General features: G+C 45.0%; 2 protein-coding genes and 2 long non-coding RNA genes across 7 annotated transcripts; 2 read left to right on the top strand and 2 right to left on the bottom strand.

Annotated features, from left to right (window-relative positions):
• The first annotated feature begins 21 nt into the window (after positions 1–21).
• LOC137219295 (uncharacterized) lies at positions 22–1,825 on the top strand. Its single transcript, XR_010941065.1, has 2 exons — positions 22–148; positions 289–1,825. It is a non-coding gene; the product is annotated as an uncharacterized lncRNA (long non-coding RNA).
• A 3,467-nt stretch (positions 1,826–5,292) lies between these two features.
• Positions 5,293–11,974, bottom strand: CIART (circadian associated repressor of transcription). Of its 2 annotated transcripts, none has more exons than XM_067727623.1 (6): positions 11,957–11,974; positions 8,840–9,256; positions 8,597–8,672; positions 8,291–8,369; positions 8,055–8,157; positions 5,293–5,952 (listed from the first exon to the last, which is right to left on the bottom strand). In XM_067727623.1, exons 1-6 carry the CDS (start codon positions 11,960–11,962, stop codon positions 5,425–5,427), a joined length of 1,209 nt encoding a protein of 402 aa, XP_067583724.1. In that variant the 5' UTR covers positions 11,963–11,974; the 3' UTR covers positions 5,293–5,424. The 2 variants fall into 2 exon arrangements, with proteins under 2 accessions (XP_067583724.1, XP_067583725.1); XM_067727624.1 differs by lacking the exon at positions 11,957–11,974 and adding an exon at positions 9,818–9,924.
• On the top strand, positions 10,118–11,536 carry LOC137219293 (uncharacterized). Its single transcript, XR_010941064.1, has 2 exons — positions 10,118–10,483; positions 11,201–11,536. It is a non-coding gene; the product is annotated as an uncharacterized lncRNA (long non-coding RNA).
• A 10-nt stretch (positions 11,975–11,984) lies between the features above and the next one.
• C2H1orf54 (chromosome 2 C1orf54 homolog) lies at positions 11,985–19,541 on the bottom strand. Of its 3 annotated transcripts, XM_067727632.1 has the most exons (7): positions 19,432–19,541; positions 17,218–17,283; positions 15,942–16,025; positions 15,482–15,540; positions 14,954–15,064; positions 12,735–12,836; positions 11,985–12,063 (listed from the first exon to the last, which is right to left on the bottom strand). In XM_067727632.1, the coding sequence occupies exons 2-6, from the start codon at positions 17,261–17,263 to the stop codon at positions 12,738–12,740; spliced, it is 399 nt and encodes a 132-aa protein (XP_067583733.1). In that variant the 5' UTR covers positions 17,264–17,283; positions 19,432–19,541; the 3' UTR covers positions 11,985–12,063; positions 12,735–12,737. The 3 variants fall into 3 exon arrangements, with proteins under 3 accessions (XP_067583733.1, XP_067583730.1, XP_067583731.1); XM_067727629.1 differs by lacking the exon at positions 19,432–19,541 and having other exon boundaries at positions 12,735–12,833; XM_067727630.1 differs by lacking the exons at positions 12,735–12,836; positions 19,432–19,541.
• Positions 19,542–19,565: the final 24 nt, after the last annotated feature.

Raw genomic sequence — 19,565 nt, 5'->3', positions numbered from 1 at the left:
CTAATCCTCCCCCACCACCGCCAACCCCCGGGCCTGGACTCAACACCTGACAAAGCCAAATACTTGTTGCCTTAAATTCCGCCCTAAACGGATTCCTCGCTTTCTCGTGGAGTCGCCGTCCTTCGGCATCAGAGGTCAGCCCGATTCCGTACCCCTTAATCCTATTAAATCTTTTTTTTTAAATTGAAGTATAGTTGATTTAAAATGTGGTGCCAATCTCTGCTGTAATCCTATTAAACCTTAAATAGATAATCCATTTCTTTTTCTGGAAGGAAAATAAGAGAATAGGCGAAGCTTCCTGAGCATGCTTCCTGTTTTCGCCAAGGACAGATTCCTTGAGATCTGCTCTCCGGATGGAAAAGAGTTTTACCCCCTCATCTGCCTGAAAACTAAGGAAAAAAAAAATGAAATGAACATACTATCAGATTCCTATAACATCACCTTCTCAGACATTTCACTAAATACAGTGAAATCACTGAAGAAAGAATCAATACAGGGCTTCCCTGGTGGCGCAGTGGTTAAGAATCCGCCTGCTAATGCAGGGTACACGGGTTTGAGCCCTGGTCTGGGAAGATCCCACATGCCGCGGAGCAACGAAGCCCGCGCCTAGAGCCGGTGCTCTGCAACAAGAGAAGCCACCACTATGAGAAGCCCGTGCACCACATCAAAGAGTAGTCCCCACTCGCCTCAACTAGCGAAAGCCTGTGAGCAGCAGCGAAGATCCAACGCAGACAAAAATATAAATAAAAAAAAAACAAGAATTGGGAAACACCTGCAGGATTTAGAATCAAAGACTCTTTTATGTCAGCTTCTATCTCATTTGTCTCCTAGTGACAGTATAAATAACTCCTTTTTTATTTCTTCCTCATTGTGGAAACAGCTTTCCTTTTATTTTATTCGTATGTTACTTCTACATATATATCATTTTATGGTTATTCACATATGTTCAGATCTACTGGAATACAGTAGGGAAAGGCGCAGAAGTAGGTCCTAACCAGGTACTTGTGTAATAAGGTTCTTTGGTTACCTCCCCTAAAACACAGAGGCACATACACACACACAGATGTATCGTCATCAATTATGCTAATAGACCTCACACAAAAACTGAAGCCTTGGACTTCCCTGGTGGTGCAGTGGTTGAGAATCCACCTGCCAATGCAGGGGACACGGGTTCGAGCCTTGATCTGGGAAGATCCCACACACCGCGGAGCAACTAAGCCTGTGCACCACTACTGAGCCTGCACTCTAGAGCGTGCGAGCCACAACCACTGGGGCTAGGGCCCAAGCTCTGCAACAAGAGAAGCCACCACAATGAGAAGCCTGCACACCGTAAGGAAGAGTAGCCCCCGCAACTAGAGAAAGCCTGCACACAGCAACTAAGACCCAATAAATAAATAAAAATAAATTTATTTAAAAAAAAATCTAAAAACAGAAAAAACCCTGAAGCCTGCTTTAGAGTAAGCCAGGTTCAAAGTACCAAAATAGAGCTAGACTGGAACATGATTATGCTTATCAACAAACTTTTATTGAATGCCTACTTTGTGTCATGCCGCTGACTCTTGGACTACCAAAAGACAGTAAGTAGCCATAAAATATAAATAGTAAAACAAGGTAGCATATATTGAATGCAAAATAAATTACATAGGCAACATAATATAGTGTAAAGCAAGGATTGGAAGTCAGGAGATCTGGATTCTACGCAAATTCTGATACTGAGGCATATGACCTTGAACAAGTCACTTAAACCAGTAGTCTACAAAGTACTGCCTACCGGTCAAATCCAGCTCCACTCTTGCTTTTGTAAATAAAACTTTATTGGAACACAGCTGTGCTGTTTGTTTATATATTAGGTATAGCTGCTTTGGGCTACAATGGCAGAGTTGGGTAGTTGCAGCAGAGATGTATGGCCCACAAAGCATATATCTATCTGGCTCTTGCTAAGCCCTGACTTAAATGCTCAGTCTATTTCCTTATTTGTAAAATGGAACTAATATCTGCTGTCAATCACACAAAATTTGTCATGGGAATCAAATGGGATAAAATATAAAAATACTTTGAAAGATAAGAAGAGGAAAAGTAGCATTTTTGAGAACCTACAATATACCAAACCTTGTACTAAGCAGTTTATATACCTGACTTCATTTGAAGGAGTAAAGGGCCAAAGACTAAGCATATATATCTTTAATGGAGCGAATAATTGGGAGAAGGACTTGAGTTAGTCATGGAAAGAAGTGTAGGGCTTAGTTAACAGAAGAAGGAAAGGCTGGGCAAGGTGAATGGCATGAACAGGAGTTTAGAGGCAAAAAGGCTTACAGTGTTCAGGGCAAACAAGAAAAACAACAAAAACCTGGAACAGAGGGATCATACAGGGGAGCAGAGGGAGAAACAGAGACCTTGACTAAAGGCTCTAGACTTTCTTCTCAAAATACCAGGGAGCCATTGAATAGGTAATGACATGCAAAGCATTGTTCCAGGAAGACTAATCTTGTTATCAGTGAGAAGGGTTTAGAGGTAAGAGAGGCTATTGCTATAGTTAAGGTTTAGACCAGAGAGGTGGCAATGGAATGGATAGGAAGAAACAGATTTCAAGAGACATTCCAAATACAGAATAAAAGGGATTTGGTGATTAAATACACCACGTTTTAAGCCTAGTTATATAGAAAAATGATGGTACCGGGGCTTCACTGGTGGTCCAGTGGGTAAGACTCTGTGCTCCCAATGCAGGGGGCCCAGATTCAATTCCTGGTTGGAGAACTAGATCCCGCATGCCACAACTGAGAGTTCGCATGCCGCAATTAAGAGTCCACACGCCACAGCTAAAGAGCCCGCACGCGGCAATGAAGATCCCGTGTGCCACAACTAAGACCTGACGCGGCCTCAATAAATAAGTAATAAATAAATATTTTAAAGAATTAAAAGAAAAATGATGGTACCATCATTAACAGAAGAAAAAGAGGTTGTAAAAAGGCAGAACGGGACATCTCTAAAAGCAGGATAATAGTTTGATTGGTGAGCACTAGAAAAGGTACCAGACTGGAAAATGAGTTCCGTATGACGCATTGTGTTGTCTTACACAAGCTACCTAAATTTTCTCATCTATAAAATGAAGGGGTTGAATTAGATACAGATGGTACCCTCTTGGCTCTAAAATGCTGAAATTTTCAATGTTTTAAGTGTTAGTAATATGTAAATGGAACTCTCCAGCAGAAATGTAGACATTCAGTATGTCATCTCAGGAAAGACTGGGACTGAAGATGAAGCTTCAGAAGTCTTCTAAGTTGAGGCAATAATTAGAACCATGAAAGGAGATGAAACCTTGAAGTGAAGGAATGTAGTTAGAGAAAAGAGCCAAGGGCTGAGTCTAAGGGAACATGCATACTCTGGAGTGGGCAGAAGTGAGGCTATTAAGAGATATAGAAGTTGTTGCCAGATAGGTAAGAGGAGAATTAGGATAGCGTGCTGACATGGGATCCAAGGGAGGAGAATTTCAGTAGGCATTACCAAGAGTGTCAAATGATACTGAGAGCATGGAGTACCTAGGCTTTGTAAAAGCCCCTGGATCTAGCTATTGACTGGATGGAAGCTACATTATAATACTCTAATTCTGTAAGATCTTCTTAGTGACTTAAGAAGGTGCAGTAGAGTGATAGCAGTGGACGCTAGGCTGCAAGAATTTAAGGACTGAGTGGTGGAAAGGAGTCAGAAAGAGTATGATTAGACTACTCTTCTTTTTTTGGGGGGGTTGTTTGTTCATTTTTGTTTTTTAATTTTTTGGCTGCACTGTACGGCATGGGGGATCTTAGTTCCCCGACCAGGTATCAAACCCATGCCCACTACAGTGGAAGCACACAGTCATAACCACTGACTGCCAGGGAAGTCCCTACTCTGTCAAGAATTATAGAGAAAAGATGAGAAAGAGGGCAGTTGGGCTCAAGAGATATTTTCTTTTTTTTAAAATTATTTTAAAATTTATTTATTTACTTACTTATTTTTGGCTACGTTGGGTCTTCATTGCTGCACGCAGGCTTTCTCTAGTTGTGGCGAGTGGGGGCTACTCTTTGTTTTGGTGCGCAGGCTTCTCATTGCGGTGGCTTTTCTTATTGCAGAGCACGGGCTCTAGGAGTGTGGGCTTCAGTAGTTGTGGCTCACGGACTCTAGAGCACAGGCTCAGTAGTTGTGGCGCATGGGTTTAGTTGCTCCATGGCATATGGGATCTTCCTGGACCAGGGATCGAACCCACGTCCCCTGTATTGGCAGGGGGATTCTTAACCACTGTGCCACCAGGGAAGTCTCTCGAGAGATATTTTCAAGAAGGGGTACCTAATCATACTTGCGCGAGGAATAATTATTACTTGTAGGAGAAAGAAAGAATAAATAATTCAATAACAAATGGAAGTTACAAGGTAAAGAGGGCGTAAGTGACTCAGCAAAAGTTCCAGAGGTGCAAGGTAATCAAAAGCACAACTGGAGAAGTTTGCCCTAAGGGGAGGGCATGTTGTCTGAAATAAAATGAGACAATAATTCACTGAGAACAGAGAACTTGGGAAACAGGTGAAAGATGTATAACCAGCTATGAGAAATATGCTAAGTAGCCAATGTGCAATAACTAAAATGACTAAGTAGTCTGAAACATTGCCAAGGCTGGGAGAGGACATGGTTTTGATGGAAACTGTGACAAATCAGAAAGAGTAATGCATGGAGAAGGGTAGACGTAGGTAAATTCACAGACTTCAGTTTTGCCCTTTGATGACACTGGGTAGCATACATTTAGCAGCTGCAGGTTTTTGAAGAAGGAGGCCCAGCATCTGAGGGGACTTCCCATTCTGACAGTTCTGGGGCACCGCTTCCTCTTCAAAACTGGCAACCACAGTGGCTGTTCTGGGCTTTTGTGTCCCTCCTCTGGCAGCAGTAGATTACATATGCATTTAGCCACAAGCATCAACAGCTCCCAATAAAGCAAAGAGCTACCCCAGAGCAGTAGAACCTGCTAGTCTGGGCCAGCTGGAAGGTTACAAGAGTGAGAGACACAAACAGAAAGATACTAGTCTCTGGGCCTGAATGAAAAAACAACCCAACTCTGAACCCTGTAACTGTCCCAAGGGTGTTCCCTAGGAAGATAGCAGCAGAGAGTCCCTTTTCCTCTCCCACAGGACGTATATTGTCCCATCCAGACTTCTAATTTGGTGGAGCTCGGGTTCACAAACATTCCCATCCCCTTTCTTTCCTGCAGCTCAGAGGATAAATATTGGTATTCGAGGCAGAAGGTTTCAATTTCCCCCTGTCAGCAAACTGTTTAGGTATAAAATTTATTTAATCAGAAAGGATTTCTCTTCCCTCAACACAAATTCACACATTAACAGTTTAAAAAGTATATAGAGAGACATATATTTACACAAATTAGAAACTACAGTCTCAAGTCCTGCATTAGGGATTGAGAGGATGGACATCAGGAGCAACAGAAGGGTGGCTTCTCATCTGTTGTAGGTCTCCCATGGTCATCTCTCTGGTCATGGTGGGTAGACCAGGAGGGGATGGGGTACAGCTCCAGTCTGATGGCAGAGTTACTGGCAAATTGTGGCAACAAGGCCCCTCTCCAGATAGTTTCTTAGGATCACCAGGGATGACAGGAGATGCTGTAGTAGTAGATGGAACTGGAGAGGTTGGGGCTGAGTGGGTGAAGGGCTGTACTCCATGCTGGAGGAAAAGGATGACACCGATGCTGGTTCCAGTGCCTAAAGGACCATGGCTAAAGGAGATGGTACCTGGGGAACTGAGAGGGGGATTGCAAATTGGAGTAGTGTGGATCCAAGTGAGGTTCATAGCTGGCCATTCAGTGAGGTGCCAAGGCTGCTTTGGTTTCAATATTAGCTGTCCTAGCTGTGTCTGGTCCATCTTTTCCACAGAAAGTGCAGGAGAGGAAGCAGCTGGATAACTGTGGTGGCCTGGAGAATGCTAGGGACAGGGAGAAAAGAGAAAAAATTATATGAGAAAGCTTTCAGATTAACTCCACCCGGTTGCTTAAACATCTGCTTTCCTTGGGAACTCTGTAATGCTAACATACCTTGTTTTATGCAATAGATAATTTCCTGTCAGGCCATGATTAAGTAAAAGTTTTAGTAACCAAACTGTACTTTCATTTACTTAACAAATTCTTGTACCACACACTATATAGGCGCTGGCTATTCACACGTATACAAAATAAAACAAACAGTCCCTTAGATTCTCACTATTTATAAACTAATTTATTTTAGAACTTCTTTCTAAAAAGTCTATTTTTAACTGGAATCATCATTTCCCAATTTCTGTATTTTAAGTTCTAATTTCCTATGTTGAGTTCCTTAAGAAGTATAGATTAATATGCAGGCAAGATCCTCCTGCTTATGTTTATGTATTTATTTTTTAATTTTTAAAATAAATTTATTTAATTTATTTTTTTGGCTGCCTTGGGTCTTCGTTGCTGCGCATGCATGGGCTTTCTCTAGTTGCAGCGAGCGGGGGCTTCTCTTTGTTGTGGTGCACAGGCTACTCATTGTGGTGGCTTCTCTTGTTGCGGAGCACGGGCTCTAGGCGTGCGGGCTTCAGTAGTTGTGGCACTTAGGCTCAGTAAGTAGTTGTGGCACACGGGCTTAGTGGCTCAGCGGCATGTGGGATCTTCCTGGACCAGGGCTCGAACCTGTGCCCCTGCATTGGCAGGCAGATTCTTAACCACTGCACGACCAGGGAAGTCCCCCTCCTGCTTTTTTTGTTTTTTTAATTTATTTATTTGTTTATTTTTGGCTGCGTTGGGTCTTCGTTGCTGCGTGGGCTTTCTCTAGTTGTGGCGAGTGGGGGCTACTCTTCGTTGTGGCGCGTGGGCTTCTCATTGCGGTGGCTTCTCTTGTTGAGGAGCACAGGCTCCAGGCACGTGGGCTTCAGTAGTTGTGGCACGTGGGCTCAGTAGTTGTGGCTCGTGGGCTCTAGAGCGCAGGCTCAGTAGCTGTGGCGCACGGGCTTAGTTGCTCCGTGGCATGTGGGATCTTCCCAGACCACAGCTCGAACCCGTGTCCCCTGGGTTAGCAGGCAGATTCTTAACCACTGTGCCACCAGGGAAGTCCCCTCCTGCTTATTTACAACTCAATTATTCCCACAGCAGTTGAAAACAAGGACTGTCCATTAGCTACAGGAAACATTCCTCTCCCTATCATTTGAGTGCCCCCTACATACTCTATTATTTGAAGGCACAGAAAATAGGTCATTCCACACTAGATCTAAGAATCTTTTCAGGGACTTCCCTGGTGGTGCAGTGGTTAAGATTACACCTTCCAAGGCAGGGGACATGGGGCTGGGAAGATCCCACATGCAGCGGAGCAACTAAGCCCGTGCACCACAACTACTGAGTCCGCGTACCACAACAACTGAAGCCTGTGCGCCTAGAGCCCGTGCTCCACAACAAGAGAAGCCACCACAATGAGAAGCCCACGCACCACAACGAAGACTGGCATCCGCTCACTGCAACTAAAGAAAGCCCGCGTGCAGCAACGAAGACCCAACGCAGCCAAAAATAAATAAAAAATAAAAGAATCTTTGCAACACTCTCCTTATGGGTGCCCCATGGGTGCCTTCACCCCTCCCAGTGATGTACTTCTTGTGACCAGTCCTCAAAACCCATGCTTCCAGAAGGATACAAGGGTACTTGGGAAGGAGTAAAAAGAGGGAGAGGGAAAGGGGTTTAGGGGCAGCAGAAGAGAAAAGATTTGCAGAGAGAAGCTGAGGAATCTTCCTGCATGATTCATTTGGCCAGGTAAAAAGCATTCTGTATCTATGCAGAAAGCAGATAAGCTACAACATGAGGAACAGGGCTAAATCCATGGAGTTCCTTGAGATGATCCAAACAAAATAGAACCCCCAAACACCTAGGAATCAAGACAATGAAGGAAGTTTAGGCATTCCCTTCCCTGAAAAGAAAACTTGTTGAAAAGATCCAAAAGAAAATGCAAGAGGGAGCCCATTTCTGCATGTACACTTCATTTCTTTGGTTATTTCCCCACCTTTTCCTCAGGTTTATAAGTGCTCACCTTGGTCAGCTGACTATGCAATGATGACTTCTGGGCAGCTATATGAGGAAACCAAGTCTTTAACATTCCTTCTACCTGTAGCAGGGTTCCAAGATAACGCTCTCTGTGAGGAGAAAAAAAAAGCCATTAGGTGTGAAAAAAGCAACAGGACAGGACTGGAGATAGCTCCTTTTTTATGAAGTACTGAGGAAAGAGCTCTTTTATGAAGTACTGAGGAAAGAATCAAGGGGACTTACCCCATCTGTGGCTTCTGCAAAACACCTACTATACGCTGGATCCTGTCCATTGCCACGCTCTGCTGGAAACTGCTCAATCCTGGGGTCAGGAAAGAGAAAGATCAAGGATTGAGATTCAAGAATTTAATCAGGTAAAGGAAAGACAGAAGGAGTTAAAATGGATTCACCTAAAGAAATTGTCACAGGAGAAAAAGCTAATCATCCAGGCCCCAAACAAAGACTTAAGAGAAATACACATTCAAAACATATTTTGAGAGACAGAGAGATGAATGTAGCTCAAATGAATACAAGTAATCAGATAACTACCTCTCTCAAATCGACCCATCTTCAGTCCATTCAGTAGGTCTGTGAGAGGGGGTATGAATCCTCGGAGCTCTTTACACTGTAGAAAAACAGGACAAAGGGTATGAGAAGACCAAGAACTGCCCACACCAGTACTTATTCTTCCATCTCCCAATCTGAGAGCCAATACTATCCTCATGGGGTCCTTACCAACCAACTGGGTGCTAAGCCACTTGGTCGTATCTCCTTTCCCCAGCTTTCTCTTACCTTCTGAGCAAAGAGCAGGTCTCCTTCTGTGGTACAACCCTGGATGTTTAGACTGGTCTCCAATTCACCACCTCTTGATCTTTTGACCCCAGATCCTGACATAGAAGAAGCCAAGCCCCGCTGTTCCGAGTGAGATGCTGTAGGTTGCTTACTGGAAACCTTGGGTCGTTGCCTGCAGCGGATAGGACCAGGGCTGGGCCGAGAACCTCCCCTCTGACCAACAGTGTCTGGCCTGGGGCCATGGGCCCACTTGTCGTCCCTCTCACTATCGGTGGGGAAGCCAGAGTCACTGTTCACTGGGGAGATGGAAAAAGAGGAATAAAGAGAGTAGGAAGAAACGCTAGATGGAGAATCCATGGGTTCAGAAGCAGGGGCTGGAGAGCAGCTCCCGGAGTACCCAAACATCGGGACCTGCAACTGAAGAGCAAAGAGAGGGAGTTTGAAACCAGAATCTGAGTATTAGGAAATGGACTGGGAGACTAGGGTGTACTGTCTGCGATCACAATATCTCCTCCCTCCCTCCCCAATATTACCTGTCTCAGGGACAATTTAAAAAGTCATCTTCCCCACCTCCCCTCCTCCATTAAGAACCTGGATTGCCTCTCTGGCCTCCGCAGAGCAGCTCTTAGCCTGACACAGACTCTTTTCCCTTAGTTCAGAGTAAATATAATGATTTGACACCTTTCCCCGGTTCGCCTCTTCTGGTCTCATCCTGACCCCGTAGTGAGCCTCTCTACCTGAGATCACGCCACCGGCAAGCTGGAAATCTGCGGCACCCGAACCCACCTAGGGACCCGCAGCAACCTCCCTCCTCTTGCCAATCTTTCTGATCAGGATCCCTCCGCCGGACCATCTCCAGTCGCGCCTGCCACGTGATGCGATCCCTCTCAATACCAATATCCGCGTTGAGTCCCTAAGCCCACTCCCACCGAGTCTGATCCTGCTGCGCGGATCGCTCCCTGACCTGAGTCTCCTCACCTGTGTCGGTCGGCTCAGCCCAGGCTGTCTCCAGCTCCTACTCCGACTGTCGGGTCAGGGCTACCCACCTCCGCCTCCCTCCCACTGGGTCCCGCCCCTTCCCCCTCCCAGACACGTGCAGCTCCGCACGTGCCTTCCCCCGGCGTACACAGACCTCGCACCCTCATTGGTTGTCTAGCCGGTGGCACGTGACTCTCGTTACTGAAGTTCACATTCCATTTGCTACAGCGTACAGGGGCTCGGCCAATAAAGAGGCAGTCAGGTGACGATTGGTTGGAAGGTAAGCATTCCGTGCTCCGCCCCTACATGCGGCTAGCGAGGAGGACCCGGTGATGAGAGAAGGAGGAGGATGGAAAAAAAGTGGAAAAGAAGGGAGGGGAGGAAAAGGGCGGAGCCTGTGGCTTTAAATAGGATGGTGGTGTGCCGGAGCCGCGCAGCTGGAGTGTGCAGACTGGTTGTGTGACCTAAGGAGTGCGCCTTGAGATGTGGGACTCTTGGCTCTTCCTTGAGAACCGACCCCTCTGCCCCCTCTTTCAGCGCCTCCGCTCACGAGTGCAGCACGTGGAAGCGATCAGCGACTTGCGTCTGCAACGTGTGTGAGACAATGGATGTGTGCCACTATGTATACTCTCCCCCTCTCGGCGGCCCAGCTCTCGTGACTTCCCGGTCTCTGTTTCACCCTCCCCTCCTCCTCCTTCTCCTACAAGTTGGGTGCCTCCTGCCCTGCTGGGTGAGGAGGGTGGGGATTGCTGCCGAGAACACCGCGTCCTTTCCCCGGCTCCCGCTGGGGCGGCTCCACCAGCCCTTTCCTTATGTAACCCGCCACGCACGTCACCAGCTCAGATGCCAGCCCGCCACGACTCCAGAGGTCAAAGCCCCGCCGGGTTGCTCCTGACTTTTCTACCCCGGTTCCCCGGGCCCTGCGCCCTTAGTTCTGTGTTTCTTAGCACAAGAAAAGGAGAGTGGGTAGGTCTCTGATCTCCTAGATTATGTACTTGTCCAGATTCAGTTTCTTCATTTGTCCTCTGGAGAAGATTTGAAGGACGGAGGGTGGCAAGTCCGGAGTTTACTATTCACTGGCCCTTGCAGTGCTTTGTTTTGTTTTGTTTGTTTGCTTTCTTTTGCTGTGCCAGGAGGCTTGCGGGATCTTAGTTCCCCAACGAGGAAGTGAATCCGGGTGACCGCAGCGAAAGCCCGGAGTGCTAACCATTAAGCCACCGGGGAACTCCCCCTTGCAGTATTGAGAGCACAGTGGAGAGAAGGGGACAGGACCCAGGGATTGTGGGCTGATTGAAGCTATAACATCGAAGAGGCCGCAAGGGGGCAGCCCAGTTCTTTTTAGGGTCGAAGGATAAAAGGAAAAAATTTTTTTTCTTTTTAAAGTTTGTCCCTGGGCTTCCCTGGTGACGCAGTGGTTAAGAATCCAACTGCCGATGCAGGGGACACAGGTTCGAGCCCTGGTCGAGGAAGATCCCACGTGCTGCGGAGCAACTAAGCCCATGTACCACAACTATTGAGCCTGCACTCTAGAGCCCGCAAGCCACAACTACTGAAGCCCACTCTAGAGCCCGTGCACCACAGCAAGAGAAGCCACCGCTATGAGAAGCCCGCGCACCGCAACCAAGAATAGCACCCGCTCGCCGCAACTAGAGAAAGCCTGCAGCAACAAAGACCCAAAGCAGCCAAAAATAAATAAATAAATTTATAAAAAGAAAAAAACAGTTTGTCCTCGAATGCCTTAATTACTAACTGAAAAGGTACATAGTTAGGGGCTGGAGGGGGGAGATAAGGGGAGGAGGGTGTGAATTTTAAAAATTTATTCTAAGTAGTTTTTGATATTTTACGTATGTTTAACAATGTGCTTATTTTATAAAAAGGGTTCAACTTTCTTTCTCCAGATATACTGTCTCAACACCATATATGATAAAGCAAAACAGTAGAATTAGAGGGAATTATAGGCTGTGAATAAACCTGTTGTTTGTGGGTGTTTTTCTCCATTCTTCCCAAAATTTCAGGGTTTATTTTTTCACAGCCCTAATAATTCCCTCTAACTCTACTGTCGCCTAACTCCCTTTCTAATCTACCCTTCACACACCTATATCCTGGTGCTCTCTTCAGTGTTGCAGCTTTAGAACTGACCCTCATAAAGGAGTAGAGAGTAACCAGATTACTTCATTTATTTATTTAATCTTCCACTCTCCTCTTCCCAAATCCCCATCCAATGAGTCGTAGCAGCGTTCCCTCTCCTAAAAACAAAAACAAACAAAAAAAAAACAACGAAGAAAGGGAAAAACAAAAAAACAGGGTCAGGGGACTCAGGAAGCCCCTCCCACCTCTATGGAAACCCCCCAGATTTCTTATTTTGAGCTAGATTTCCCCATGACATCCACTACATGTGTCCCCCTCCCCTCTTTACTTCTTCCTTCTGCTAAACCCTTCATGCCCATAGTTATTTAGATTACCAACTTAAATTCCTTCCCTATAATACAGGTTTCTCTTCCTTCCCCCTTTCCACCATCTCTCCCCTACATTAGGGAACCACCCCCACTTCTGCCTCTTGACTCTGCCAGGTTGTAGGGCCCCTCCCATTTTGCCCTCTAGCACCTGAAGAGCCTTAAACCAGGCCAGCTTTGATTCCTCGAGGCAGACTGGAAACCTGGAGAAGTTTCTTCTCCATTCCACCTGCTTCTGCTCTAGGAGGTCCTGAAATCCTCCCAGTTCAGAAAGAGTAATGACTCTTATGACAAAGGCCTTTGCCTCAACATCTCCTAAACCTCCTTAAAGTTAGATAAGATTTTTCTATATGTGATCCCTCTTTAAGCAGCTCAGACAGAATTGACCAGGCTGGAAACACTAGCCAGAGATACTGGTAAAATTGCTTCACAGACTCCCCCAAGGCCAATGGCTGCACTCTCACCTTCTACATGAAATACATCCCCCCCTGAACGAGGGCCCAGGACAGGAGGAGTGCACCAGGACTCTGCAGACTGGATACAGCATTGTTCAGATCTGGACTCTGCTAAAATACAGACATCCCCTCATAGTAGGCTAGTGTCACCCTTCCTACTGCCCACCTCCCACTCTGGAAGGATAACCATCTCTTTACACCAATCTCTGTCTTCTTTCCTCTGAGCTTAGAGAAAGATCCAGCCCTCCTCCCCATCACTATAAGAAGTCCTTTCCTCTGTGCCTTTCAGCCATTCCTGACCATACCAGGGAGACCTGACTCAATTCGATGAGATGTTTTTTGTTTTGTTTTTTAAGCTATGTGCATGACACTATACTAGTCACTGTGCTAGGTGCCATAGGGGGGACATAAATATAATTAAGACAGTGGTTCTGTCCTCACAGAGTTTACAATCTAAAGAGAGCCTACTATACACTTTAAAATATTTATCTGTCCTTGTCAAGCATCAGCTTTCCATTTCTACTAAATCTTCCCATCTGTGTTCAACTATATTCAGACTGCACTTTGATCCTGTTGCCCTTTCTAGCTGTTGCTTCTCTTTTTGCATTACCAGATTTCTCAGATGGTTGGTCTCTCCTCTCCCTCCACTTCCTCACAATGTATTCCCGCTCTAACACCACAAAATCTAGCTTTTGCTACATCCACTCAATTAAAACTACTTTCTCTGTGATTATCAATCACCTCCTTCTCCTTGGCCTCTTGGTAGCTTTTGATTGATTGTATTAAGCTTTCTCTTCTAGACTTTAAAATACAAATTTGGCTATCTGCCTACCTCTCCAATCAGCTCGTCTCCATTTCCTTTGTTGATTCCTCTTCTACTAACTACCGGCACAGTCATTGGCCATTTGGTCTTCTGTGTGTACTGGCTCTAATGAGCTCTACTTTTGTGACTGTGACTTGGCACTTAGAACTGTAGCACTGACTTAATTCAGCTACCTTTACGACACCCTCATAGGGCTATCATTATAAATTCAGCTTGGCCAATACCAAATTTATAACTTCACTCCTAAATCATTCTAATCTCCCACAATTCCCATTTTGGTCAACCGTTTTCCCAGATATCCATGTTTAAAACTTTTAAGTTATTTTAACTCTCTCCTCATTTATTGCCCATATGAAATTATCACTGGAGCAAGGCATTTTCTCCAAAATGTTTCTTATTTTTCTCCTCTCCATTCAAAATGCCACTTCCCTAGTCCAGACCTTTAATGGATTGTTTCTGGAATGATGCAAATCTCATGAGTCTCTCTCCACTCCACTGCATCCTTCATACAACCAGATAAATCATTTTTCAAAAATACCACTTTCATTGTGTGTTTACCACACTGAAGAACTTACTAGGCTCCCTATTGCTTGTAAGTCTGAACCTTCCCTGATACTTTAGACTATGTAATTTGGCCCTATCTTCCCATATGTGAGATTATCAAGCAAATATTTGGAGCATTGTAAATGTTATTTCTTAATTTCCCACTGTTCCTTTCCATATACCCTCTCCTTCAGTCATACTCCATCCACTAAACATACCCTGCTTGTTCTATCCCCCTTGTCTCTGCAGCTCTTTCACTCTTGGAATAACTATTCTTCCCCCTAATTGCTTTCATCCTTTCATAACTTCCTGCCAACCAAAAGCTCACCTATTCTTCAAAGTGTATTTCAAGCATAATTACCTCCTAAAAGTCTTCCAGACAACTTCAGCCTGTGCTAGTCTCTCTCCTTCCACAGCCTAAAGCACTTGATGTCATATGCTGTCAAATGTGTATGCAATTTAACATTGTTACAAATCTTTTCATTTTGTTTTAAATGTTTCATAAGTGTAAACTTGAGTTTTATGAATACTTTGAGGACAATAACAACACCACAGATTTCTTTTTCATCATCATCAGCAGCAGCAGCAGCTCTAGGCATAGGTTACTTACACATTAAATACTATTCAACTGAAATTTAACTGCACCAAATCTTCCCAGTGTTCTGTATACGGGTTAGTATTAAATCTCAGTGAAAGAAATGATGGCCAAGCTGAGATGAACACCTGCATTGTAGTACTAGTTGTTTGGCTCCCCCATCCACCAAAGCCTCCCTCTGCTGCACGTCACCAGCTCTGGGATCTATCCAGGGTAAGGGTTGTCTGTCTCCCCCCACCCCCGCCCCCTTATCCCCAATCCACTCACTGGTTCCATTGTCACTGGTTTCTCTGTTACAGGCTTCTGATGGTCTGCAGGGTCTGTTTCACGACTAATGGTAGTCTCTACTGCTTCCATTACCTCCTTATCCCACTTGTTCTGCCCTCAGTAGGATTAGGAAACACAGAGTTATCACTGCCTCCATCCAACATCCTCACAGATTTTCTATTTAGAGTTCTTTTCTCCTTCACCACCTCTTCTCCCCCCTTCCCATCCCCCAAGACTTAAACTCAGGGATCTTCCCTACTTCATGTTTGCATGGATTATGTACCCATCCCATTCACCATTTCCCTTGACTCAAGGATTGCTCCTCCCTTTCAGTGTCTTAGCAAACCTACTGCATTCTGGCTTCATCCCCAGCTTTGGTTAACAAATTTGTTTTGGGCTCACTACCTAGTTTCACTTCACCTAACTAATTTTTATTCCTGTTCATCACTTACATTTCAACAATGACCAGTTTCTTTTTAACTGTTACCTATCCTGATCCTCCTAGAGGGTCATGTAGATATCACTCACCAGCCTGTTCTCTGACTCAAACATAGAGTAATCAACAGTGAAGTTTGCACCAAAGTCATCTGGGGAGGAGAAAAAAAATTAGTAGTAACAAAGGTAGCACTAGATCTGGAAATGAGAAGAGGAAGAAACTGTTCAGAATACTTCAATTTGCTCAAGTTGTAAAATTTACTGGTATAATTCTAATGAACTTTTGATGTTAAAATGTTTGTGAATGTGTATGCATTTATATTTTCAATCTGGTGTCTAAAATCATGTACAAATTTGAAAAATTTCTAATTTCTAAAGGCTTGAAAATCACTAGTTTGAGACATAACATCATGAGCTTGATAGTCTTTGCTCATAGCCACATTTCTTTCTGACCTAGTTATACCATTGTAAAGGAAACGTCAAAGTGTCAGAACTGAGCATCTCCCAAACCTCTCTCCATCCTGCGAAGGGTCAGAACCTTATACATACTCACCATAGTTGGGGGTGACTGTGTAATAATAGACCACCTGATAATAGTCATCCTCTTCCAGTCCTTCTTCATCCTCATATTCTTGTCCTAGGGGGACAAGGACTAGAGGTCAGGGGGCATCTGGAACTCCTTAGCAATAGAAGGACATGTGACGTTGACCTCAGCTCTATCAGTTTCCTTTCCTTCTGCCTCCACTCTACTATCTCCCTGCCTCTGTACCTCTAAACCTTTCTCAGTCTTCTGGGCTCCATAACTCTGATGAGACCTGTTACACTGTGCCCTTTCAATCCGGGAACTCCCAGAAGAGAAAACGGGTCCCTTCACACACTGTAACCCAAACTAAGCCTTAAAAAGGTAGGAAGCAGAGAGACACCAGAAATTAAGACCTCCAAATCCACTCCTCAGTATGCTCTAGACTTACTGTATTTGTGAGAGATGTTCTCTTATCAGTGTCTCCCACAACTAACACACACACACAGCCTCTTGGACTTGGGCTTTAGTTCCAGTTTCAATGCTAACTAGTAGAATATCTCTGAACAAGCCAGTTAACATCTGCTTTCTTAAAATGAGTCAGCTGGACTAAATGATCCATCTGCATTAGTTTTTCTTCCTTTCCAGGATTAAAAATATGTGTCTTGGACTTGACTGGGTCAGGAATTCTAGGCCTCCTGCTAAATATTTCCCTAAGCTCCTTGAATGCTCTCTCTTAACCCCAAGCAATGACACAGAGTCTGGAGGAAAAGGAAACAATGAGAGCACCTGGCAGACTGGGAACAAAGGAGGGAAGGAGCCAAGCTACTTTTGGGACCTTGTCCCTGAAGGCAGACAGTACTCACTATCGAAAAGCCACCCCTTCTGTGTCTTTACTAATACAAAGTTTTTCTCCAACTCGCTGGGAAAGAAGATACCCTGGCTTCCCTTGCTAGTTTCAGACTGCCCCACCTTCAAAGAGTCCACCTCTCTCCACTCTCACTTTAGTCCTTCTCATCTTGTTCAACTCTGTGGTTATGGTGAGCTGAATTCACTCTTGTTAGGACCTCCCCATGGCTGGGGCTCCATCCCCATCAGCTGTCTCTTCTTTGACAGGACTATGCTCTCCTCCCCTTTTCCTGGCCCTAATTTCCAGGTTCCCCCTCTGCCCCTGACATCTAACACAGTTGAGAAAGTGTTATCACTCCTTATTGAACTGCACCTCCCGCCCTCTCCTCATTTTCTTTTCTCCCACCCCATTTATGGTAGAAGACCTGGCTCAAAAGCTCAGAGAGAGACGTGTACTTACCCAGGATGAGTGGCACAGCAAGGATGGCTACAAAGAGGACATCCATTCTGGATTCTGCACTAGTGTCTTGAAAGTAAAAAAGGAAATTACAGCGTTTCCCACCAAACTTACCCCGCCTTCTGCCCTCCTCCAAAGCAGGGAAGGAGCTGCAGCAATCTTCTCCCAGGGGGGGAATTCCCCGCCCACTTGCTTACTGACTGGGCCATCAGTTACTACCAGTGCGGTCCTCAGCCACAGCTGCCCAGATCAAGAGAGGCAAAGTGAACTTTGATGGAAACATGTTCATTGAGACCCTCTGGCTCTAGACTAGATCCATTCAGGCCTCCTCCTGCCACTTCCAGAAAAACAAAACAAACAAACCAACCCACAAAACCCCCCGCCAAAACCCAAACCAAACAACAACAAAAACCCCAGCCTACCAAGGAGTTTCCCCTCTCACCTACTTTCCTTCCTTGTTCCCAGTCCTCACAAAAAGCTCACCCTCCCTCTCACTGTCCCTAACTTACTATCACTATCCAGAGCTGCCCTTCTCTCTGAGGCTTCATCACAATCTCTTTCTTCACAGTCAAAATATTCTTAGGAAGGGATGAACATTTTTTCTAGACTGAAAATAGTCTCCCTTCTCTGCGTGTCTCGGACTATGAAGTATGGGAACAATATCAACATCATTGTCTGACTCTCCAAGCACCTGCTGCATTGCTTCTGATTTCAAAAAAAAAACAACTTTCAGTCAAGACTAGTTACTTCCTCTCTGCTAAGTACTGATCTCACCTCACTTCTTTCTCAACTTTCTGCACACAGGATGGGAAAAGGGAGGAAGCAGGTAGTCTCTTTCCCTGCTGTATATGCCACACCCCTTCTCCCACGTTCAGTCACTTGGTATGTTCCCTTCATTCTAGCCTACAGGGGTGGAGTTCATCTTATCCTTCTCTCTGCTTTTATATTTCCCATTTTCATTCAATTCAATTTAGAAACATCAAACATAATGTATGTGCTAGGCACAGTGTGCTAGGCCTAGTCTGATAGGCAATTCAGGGTTCAGAGGCAAGGGAATAAGAAAAGAATGCAGGTATTTTTTTTTTAAGGGAGTTAATAAACATCCATTCAACATCTACTATGAGTCAGACACTATGCAAGTCTCTGTGGAACTACCAATGAACAAGATAGGTTTGATTCCCGTTCTTAAGTCAGCAAATGCTGTGGTAACAGCTCGAAGGAGAGATGAGAAGAGTTGTCTTATCCCTATCTCTTCTGGATTGCTATGCTCAGAAGCAAGACAATAGAGTCTTGAGCACTGGCCAGGATGTTCCCACCCTCTTAACCTTATTGGGGGAGGATTTGCATGGTGACTTCTCACGTACATCTATATAATCTATTCCTTCAGCTCCTTTCCAGAATTTCCTAGAAAAAAATGGAAAACTCTTATGTGGATGTACATCTATGCATTGCCATAAATCATTTCCAGGAAGGAAAGTAAGCCTGGTTCTCTCTGAAGAATTTCTATAGATTTTTTGGGTACTTTGATTACTCTCTCAAGAACAATATTCCAGTTTCCCTCACTTTCCGATCCTGGTACTCTTTTTCCCAAACATCCTCCCTAAGGACTAACCCCACCTGCATCCAAATGAGGATACAATACCCTCTTCTCATACTTTAACTTTCTTTTGCTCTAATATGCATCCTCTGCACCTTCTCTTCCCCCAGCCTGAGGAAAAGACACTACTGAGGTTCATTTTCAGAAAATAAATGGAGGAAGTATGACATAAAAGGAACTGAGTAACTTGGTGGGCTAGTGGTGGTGGGGTGTCATTTTCCAACTCCATAGCTCGAATTGCTTTTTACAAACAACTTTAACTCCCGATTTTAACTCAAAATCCCCTCTAACCTTCCTAACATTGCTCTCCAGGCTCCTTTTACTTCCCTCTGATTCTCTTGTCATTACGGATGAAGGCTTCATTAGCGATACACTGTATTGCATGCTTCCTATACTAGCCTGTTCAAAGAGCTCCTACTTTTAAGTGTAACCTTCATCTCTTAGGCAGTAGCTCTAGCTCATTTCCTCTCATTCAAGTAAGAACAATACCCGTCCCTATCTCCCTGCACCCTCTATCCTGTGCTTTCTTTGTATTTGTCCTTTAGGTTCCAACAGGATCTTCCCCCCTCTGCAGCTCTTCAAGAAGCGTAGGATTGCTACCACCCTGCCCCATAAAATACCGAAAGGGAACAGCGACCAAAGTCGAACCGAACCAGGAAACTGGGCTCGGGCCCAGCCCACATGTTTAACCGTTTGGAGCCACTCCCAGGGCCGGGGTCCAGGAGGAGGGCAGGACTACAACTCCCAGCACGTC

The sequence above is a fragment of the Pseudorca crassidens genome, chromosome 2 (assembly GCF_039906515.1).
Source record: "Pseudorca crassidens isolate mPseCra1 chromosome 2, mPseCra1.hap1, whole genome shotgun sequence".
In the NCBI taxonomy this organism is placed as follows: domain Eukaryota; kingdom Metazoa; phylum Chordata; class Mammalia; order Artiodactyla; family Delphinidae; genus Pseudorca; species Pseudorca crassidens.
This window is presented reverse-complemented; position numbering and strand designations above follow the sequence as displayed.